Source organism: Etheostoma cragini, chromosome 15 (genome assembly GCF_013103735.1).
Source record: "Etheostoma cragini isolate CJK2018 chromosome 15, CSU_Ecrag_1.0, whole genome shotgun sequence".
NCBI classification, from domain to species: domain Eukaryota; kingdom Metazoa; phylum Chordata; class Actinopteri; order Perciformes; family Percidae; genus Etheostoma; species Etheostoma cragini.
Window position 1 is genome coordinate 9,795,785 of NC_048421.1, and position 8,135 is coordinate 9,803,919.

The 8,135-nt window shown below is 42.5% G+C and overlaps 1 protein-coding gene across 3 annotated transcripts in view; it reads left to right on the forward strand.

The window, feature by feature from the left end:
• Positions 1-8,054, forward strand: part of LOC117958094 (ubiquitin carboxyl-terminal hydrolase 22) — a 26,273-nt gene extending 18,219 nt beyond the window's left edge. The window contains exons 7-14 of one of the 3 annotated variants that reach the window (XM_034894352.1): positions 974-1,133; positions 1,688-1,793; positions 2,813-2,971; positions 3,842-3,968; positions 5,078-5,169; positions 5,615-5,677; positions 6,157-6,306; positions 6,395-6,443. In XM_034894352.1, the coding sequence (XP_034750243.1) occupies positions 974-1,133; positions 1,688-1,793; positions 2,813-2,971; positions 3,842-3,968; positions 5,078-5,169; positions 5,615-5,677; positions 6,157-6,306; positions 6,395-6,437 (900 nt within the window). In that variant the 3' untranslated portion in view covers positions 6,438-6,443. Of the gene's footprint in view, positions 1-973; positions 1,134-1,687; positions 1,794-2,812; positions 2,972-3,477; positions 3,695-3,841; positions 3,969-5,077; positions 5,170-5,614; positions 5,678-6,156; positions 6,307-6,394 lie in introns of those variants that run through there. The other 2 variants (XM_034894353.1, XM_034894354.1) reach the window with 2 other exon arrangements.
• Positions 8,055-8,135: the final 81 nt, after the last annotated feature.

Below are 8,135 nucleotides of genomic sequence, written 5' to 3' on the forward strand. Positions count from 1 at the left end.
ACACACACACACACACACACACACACACACACACACAGACACACACACACACACACACACACATACACACATACCCTACCCAGTCTAAGTTGGCTTAACCATTCAGCTACATGGACAGAAAAGTCAGGATCAGTCATACAAGAAAAATTAATATAGTTGCCAAACACACACAAAATATCTTTCTACCTCTACGCCTAGTCCCCAACTCTTAAATTCCATTGCTTGCTTTCATCCCCCACCTTTGTTCTGTTTTTAACCCATCCCAAATCGTCATCAAAACTCTTCTGACTCTGCAAACACAGTTTTTCTTTTTCTCAAACTTCCAAAAAGGAGCAGAGTTTGTAAGATTTAAAAGACATGTCAGCGTTGCATGTTTCCCCTCTCACAGTTCCATCAGATTTCAGAGAGAGCTGTGGAGAATAAAGCAGGGTGTGTGCAACATCTTCGTGTTGAGAAATTAGAGCCCTCTCTGGCATTGATGAGGTCTGGATGGAACTTCATTGTAGTGTTTGTACCCTGCCAACTCTTGGGCTCTGCTCGGCTTTGTTACTTTCTTACCCACATCTCCTGACCGTGACCTGGATTGTCACTCGTTCTATTTCCCACAACAACGCAACACTTCACAGATGGATGTTTTTCCTCCAAACGCCAATCAGTTCTTCGTCTTTTCTGTCTTGCGCATCAAACTTCTCTGCTCTATGGATGTGCTGTCATTAGAGCTAGTGCTGTTAGACGACACATGGTGAAATTATGAATTGGTTTAAAATTAGAATTGTAGAAGGTAGCTGCTGAAAGAGTCAGAAAATCACCTTGACTGAAACACTGGTTCAGCCATGATCACAGTGAACAATGTAGCTATGAGATTGGCAAAGATGTGATAAAATATAATGCACCCAGTAATACCTGGGAAATAGACTAACCAAATGCTCCTCTTCACCCCACCACCTCTCCCATTTTTCTTTCCTGCTCTCAGTTCTATTCGGGCCACCGGTCACCCCACATTCCCTTCCGGCTGCTGCACCTGGTGTGGACTCATGCACGTCACCTTGCAGGCTACGAGCAGCAAGACGCCCACGAATTCCTCATCGCAGCATTAGACGTTCTACATAGGCACTGCAAAGGGGACACCATCAGTAAGCTATATAACTTATCCATATGTCATTCCCAGTGTGCATACTGCATTTACTATAGATCTTTTTTTTCTTTTAATATTTTCTGTCAGCCCAGGATTGAAGCTTGTTCAAGTCGGACTGAATGGTGAAACGCAGCAAAGAGCGGTGTCAGTTGAGATTGAGAGGAGTGCGTCTGTGTATGTCACCTTCTGCCCCTGATCCATCATGTGGATTTATACCTTAGATCTACCCATGGAGCACAGTGCCTTACTTTACTAGAAGCATACTGAAGGAGACTGGTAATAGTGTGTACTAAAGGGACAGGAAGCAAGCAGTGTGAGGAATGTCAATAGGCCTTGCTGCAGTGCATGACAGGCTGACTCACCCACAGACCCTGCAGTAATGTTTACTACTAATAGCTAGAATCCAGAGAGTTGTGAAGTGGCAGAGAGGCTGCGCTGCAGGGTAATGGATAAGTCAGAAAGAGGGCCAGACAGAGTCTTTCAGAGGAGCTAAACAGGTGGTTGGTGTTATCTGTGTGTCTATTTATACTTTCTGCTCTTTGTGGTCCACAGGAGATGACAATGGGAAGAAGGCCAACAATCCAAACCACTGTAACTGCATCATTGACCAAATCTTCACTGGGGGCCTGCAGTCAGATGTTACCTGTCAAGTTTGCCAGTATGTTTGTGTGTCTATCTTGTGTGTTTGGGAATAAACCGTGTAAAAATGCAATTTACCGAAATAAAGCCCCATCTAAGATCTCTGCTGCCCATTCATGTTGACGGAGTATCACATGAGCACCTATTCCCCTTTTCCTACATTTATACTCATTCATCCATCATCCATCTATCAATCCGATTGCATAGTTTCCTCTCTCCAATGGGCTGATTGATGTGGACACCACCTGTCCTCCCAGAGTGGGTGAACCACTGGATGTGTCCTCTCCACTGCTATTATAAAAAGGCCCGGAACCTGCAGAGCTGCTGTAAGGGCGGTTGTCTAGACAGCCTCACAACCCAAGCGCTGCCATGCCCCTAGAGCTGTCCTGTCACATTAACATTAGCATGCTGCACTGAACTGCAAAGCACCCCGCCCAGACTAGCAGGCAAGCTGAGCCCAGCTCAGTGCCATGTTACCTGCCTTCATGGTGAATCAAGAGACTGCTGATGCAAAAAAAATCAATGCACTCCTGAAGGCTTTCTCCACAAAAAGTGGTATCATAATCTTGCCATATTACTGAAGGGTTGCTCTCTCACCCATTGTAAATGCATGCCTACTTACCTTAATAGCCACCTGCTGGTACCGCTGGGTGTTACAGCACCATGACTCATCTAATCAACAATGATGATGCGTGCTGCATGCATTCTACACTGGAAGCCTCCATTTTGCCCAGGCTGCAGTCCATCCGCCATTGGGCTGTAATAATACAACTTCCTTATGTTAGGCCAATTTTCTCTGATGTAACACTTAATTGAATTGCAAATGAACCTGGAAGAACAGTGTGTATATTATGCACATGCACACAATCTTCCAGCAGGATTAAACAAAAACATTTTCAGTTTTCAGAGGTTTTATATTGCTATCTATGTCATCATCTTCTTACCATGACCTGTTGTAAAGGACCCACAAACCTACACACAACCACACAGTATTTATTCAACTTCATAATAAAAGTCCTTTCCCTTTTTTTTCTCTAGCGGGGTTTCCACAACGATAGATCCATTTTGGGACATCAGTCTGGACCTTCCTGGCTCATCGACGCCTTTCTGGCCCCTCAGCCCGGGAGGGGATGGCAGCACAGTCAATGGAGAGAGCCATCTGTCAGGGTCCACCACTCTCACAGACTGCCTACGCAGGTACAGCATCAGTCAGCTGACATCAGACAGATTGCCTTTTTTTTTTTCGCCTGTCAGGCTTCTCTTTTTATATTAAAAACATTTGCCAAGGAAAGGAGGGTCTGCCATTTTCCACTTTTTTCAACTGGCTTATTTTCCTGTATCCCTTCTGCCACTTCTCCAAATTTTTGGATATCAATCGTCTCCACTTGAAATGAATTTCATTCATCCCCCCCACTTGGGGGGTCACTTATTGTGTCTGCTCAGGCACAACAACCCTGTTATCCCTGGATCTCATCTTCCATCATCACCAGGTTGGCAGGGCAGATGTCACCTCTCAAATCTCCTCTACTGCCTCTTCATTCTTGCAATTTCTTTTCCTTCTCTTCTTATCTTATTTCATTCCCTCTCCTCTCCACCTAATTCCTTTTCCCCTGTGCCCTCACCCTCTACCTCTCTCCATTCATCTCATCCCCCCACCTTGCCTTCTTTCCTTCAGACTTTATTTTTTTATTTTTTTACTGCAGCACCTCACACACCCCTAGTTGCTGCAGCAAGTCTCTTAAAGATACAGAACTGGTTGGTGCTGTTGCCGTGGTGATAGAAGCATTGGCATTACCAGCAAGGCTTTGGGTTGGGTGGGCTGACACACAGAGTGGCCGCACCAAAACTCGGCAGGCAGACATGATTCACAAGCCCTCATACATCTTTAGATTTACTTCAGATTTGTAGGAGTATAACTAGGTGAGATCAAAGGGTTTATGTAACATAGCCGAAGAAAATATAAACTATCCTCTTCTTCGCGGTTTTCGCTTCCTGTCTCTTGTTTGCCCACATGTTCTCTGCTTGTTCACACCATCTTCTTCTTTTATTCCAACCCTCCCTCTGCAGGTTTACGCGGCCAGAGCATCTAGGAAGCAGTGCCAAAATCAAGTGTGGCGGTTGCCATAGCTACCAGGAATCCACCAAACAGCTGACAATGAAGAAGCTCCCCATCGTAGCATGTTTCCATCTTAAAGTGAGTCAGCCACGGACGACGTACTGCCAATTATCACGTCTTAAAATTTCTTTTACTTTCTGACAATTTTATTATTTCAGGCTACACTGAGCTTAAAAATGTCTAAATATTAAGCTTTAAAAAGTCTTCACTGAAGCAGTCTAGGTCTTAAATTATTTCAAACAGGTCTGAATTTTCCTGTTTCGTACACTTTTTTTTTCTTCTTTTTTTTTAAAATAAGCGAGACCCCAACATCAGCGCCACAACTCCCGTATATAACCTACGTGTCGCTTTTGGATCAGAGCCAGCACTAAGAGCCGAGGTGTTCTGGTCTCCTCCACAAGGAGACTAAACACCAGTCTTGTAATGCGAACAAGGATATCGGGGAATTGTTTCAGACGATGTAATGGTCTCAAAAATGTCTTGTAAAGGTCTTAAATTTGAGTTGGTAAAACCTGCAGAAACCCTGAAATAGAGTTGTTTAATCTAGAGACTTATTTTTTTCATAAGTTTGTCCTATTTAGTTGTTATCTTTATTTGGTTTTGATATCTTTTTTTTTTTTTTTTTACAGCATTCTTACATATTACAACAAATATATACTGTAATATATGCTAATTTTCTCTTTGTGTGTATGCAGTCTTACTGCTCATGAGGAAAAGTTCAGATTTTGCTGTGCTTTAGCTTTCTGTTACACTGTATTCATAATTCAATTCAGTTGTTGGTGCATTACCTCCTACCGTGTAGCCCTTTCACCGAGTGTCCCAGGACACCCATGACTTCAATGACTCGTGCCGTCCTCCGCTGGCCATGTTTTATTTATCATAACAGTACTGGGGGCCTAAATGTATTTATGATATTCATAGGCACATGCTTCAAGAAGATTGTCTAAGATCCATTCAAGCCTGTTATTAACTGTTATTTAACGTTATAATGGGTAAATGTGTAGGCTGGAAAACAAACATAGTGCATTCTCACTAGCTGGGTTTTATTTTGTATGTTGTAATGATGATGCTTGTTATTTCTAAATGTGTCCTTTTCCCTCCCCCCACTCTCCCACTTTCTCTTTTACCATTATTCTGCCCCTTCCCCCCTCTCTCCTCTCTCATCCTTCTTCTCTGGCCATCTCCAGCGGTTCGAGCATTCTGCCAAACTGCGGAGGAAGATCACTACATACGTTTCCTTCCCCCTAGAGTTAGACATGACGCCATTCATGGCATCCAGGTAAGCCTCTGTCTAAGCTTTTCTACCCACTTAATTGATCTTGTCCCGCCAGTCTTCAAACCCAGATATGAATGCAAAGATATTTCAAAAAAACAACACGTAAAACCATTTCAACGTTTGTACACACTATACGATTGACACTACATACTTTGTACCTACAGGAATTGAACACATCTGCATCTCTGCCAAAACGGCATTATTAACTGCTCCCTGTAAATATGTTTTGATGTCAGTAAAGCATGCAGTAGCTGTAATGCCCCACCCCTGGCTGGAGCATCCATTCAGCTCTGTTCAGCAACCTTAAGATCATTCATAGATACGATCATTCTGCCACCTAGTGGATCATTCTGCCACCTATTGGATTTATGTGTCAGTGTAGCGTGTTCATGCATGCATGCAGCTTTAAAAATGCTAATGTCTTTCTGTTCTTTTTCTGTCTCCCCAGTAAAGAGAGCAGAATGAACGGGCAGTATCAACAGACGGTTGATGTACTAAACAACGACAATAAGTAAGTACCTTGGAAAACATGTACTACAGAAAACTGATTATTAACACTGCTGCTTCACAGCAGTACAGACATAGTCGAAATGTCTCCTCTAGCATAGCATCACATGCTAATGACCTGAAGCATCCGGCTGTGACTTCCCCAAATTAAATCAATTTGAAGCTTATTAAAAGCTGCCTAGTTTTCTTCATCCATGACAGTTACAATAGCTTTCATTGTCTGGGACGTTTACGGGGAATTTACTTTCCTAATACCATTAACAGAATGCTTGTAGTAGAAACAAGAAGTCAGTATGCAAGGTGCTCCCTGATGAGGCCTCTAATGCACAAGAAAGACCTGAAAGAGCATCAGTATGGGGTTTAAAATATACATAGGTGCCGATTTATTGGGCGGATAGTGGGGCTTTATGGGATACTTGTGTTTAAGTGAAGTCACACTTCAGAACAAAGACAAATTCCCATCTCTTTGTCTTTTATCTCCAGGTATTCCTTGTTTGCCGTAGTCAACCACCAAGGCACATTAGAGAGTGGCCACTACACCAGCTTCATCCGCCAGCACAAAGACCAGTGGTTCAAATGCGATGATGCCATAATCACCAAGGCCAGCATTAAGGATGTACTCGATAGTGAAGGGTAAGAATAGAAACAAGACATAAGCAGCACTTCAAAATGTTATACAGTATGCAATTTGTATCAAATGTTTCTTTCTCCCCTCCATCAGGTATCTCTTATTCTACCATAAACAGTTCCTTGAGTATGAGTAGTCTTTGTGACCACTGACCATGAAGAACCTCTGCTTCTAATGAGAGAGCCAATGGACTGGGGACAGGATGAAACACAATTACACAACCTACCTGAAACTCTTTGACTAACCAGTCTGCTCCTCCAGCTCTGGAGGACAAAAATAAAAAGACGTGTGAATTCATGCAACCTTTCAAAAGAAAAGAAAAAACAAACAAGCACTGAGCTACTTCTTGGCATCTACTTGACAAAACTGAATGAAGAGGAGTGTAGAAGGAGGAAGAGTCAGGCGTCGTCAGTTCCAGGCTTGGGAGGAGTGAAGAGGCCCCACACCGCTCACGTTCTCTCCCTTCCCTTAGGGGGACAGGGGCTGTCTTGAGTGTTGATTGGGCACATCTGGATTTTTCTTACAGTATTCTGACCCCCTCCACCACACACACACACACACGCACGCACACGCACACACACACACACACACACGCCCTTTCCATTTCTCTCCCATGGTGCTATCGTTTCAACTGACCAAGCATTTAACTTGATTATGCTGACCAAGCATTTAACTTGATTTGTTGTCATATGCATATGGGACTGAACGCAAAACAGAATAGAATCAACGTGTTATGAACTTTGCAAGAATTCTTTTTTTAAGGTATGGTTATGATTCTTATCATTTGTGAATTTAGTTATGCCATACTGTATAAATATAGTATACATCTATTGTTTAAGAGCAAAAAAAACAACATGGGAGAGCTTAGAGACGCTGCCTTTGCCAGTTCCTGGGGATGTGCTGCCATGGAAACTAAGCGGATTTGGACATAAGTGTGCCCCTGTTCCATTATTTACTGTGTTGATTGTTTTATTTTTAAGTCTGGTTGAGGGCAGGGAATATCTATTTTTTTAGCAATTTTTATTTACTGTTTTTTCAGTGTCTTTATTTTTAATTTCTTTTTACGTTTCAGTACAGTCATATTTCCCTCTGTTCTTGTACTGGAAATGTTTTTGGACGTGTTATACTTTCATTCTTGTGGAATTGTTGGTATAATGATGGTGATGGTTAAATTGGCTAACCTTTTGCTGTTTATGAATTGTATGTTGAATGTGAGCTTTGGGTTTCGTCTGGCATTCTGAAGAGAAGTCTCGATACATTAACTCCAAATGAGATCTTATAATGTGAGAATGCGGTGGTCTCGCCTTGTTTAACACCTTGAATGCTCTGTACAAAAAAAAAAAAACAGCCCATTTAACAACACTGCATGCTACTGGGCTCTCATGATCTTATATGTGAAAAATTGCCCTCAGCATCAACTCCAAGGCCTGGTGCCAATCATGATTTTTTTGTGAGGTTTGGGGGTGGGAAGACGGATCATGTGAGATATATATACAGGGTAAAACACATTGCACGTATATGGGCACTGTGCAACCATAGCCTGATTATGAATACATCAGTGTTAAAACTTCTCCATGGCAACTGTCTGTGTGGCTGGTGTAGACCGGTGTGGTTCGTGGTGTCTTGCCTCTGCAGTGCATTAAACCCAGTGCTCTATTCAATCAGTATGCTGTCAAGTCAGACTCAAGATAATGCACATACACATCAGGGTGTTGTGATCTGTTTTGTTTAAATATCACTGATTGTGTATGTACAGTATACACTCACCGGACACTTTATTAGGTACACCTGTCCAACTGCTCGTTAACACTTAATTTCTAAGCAGCCAATCACA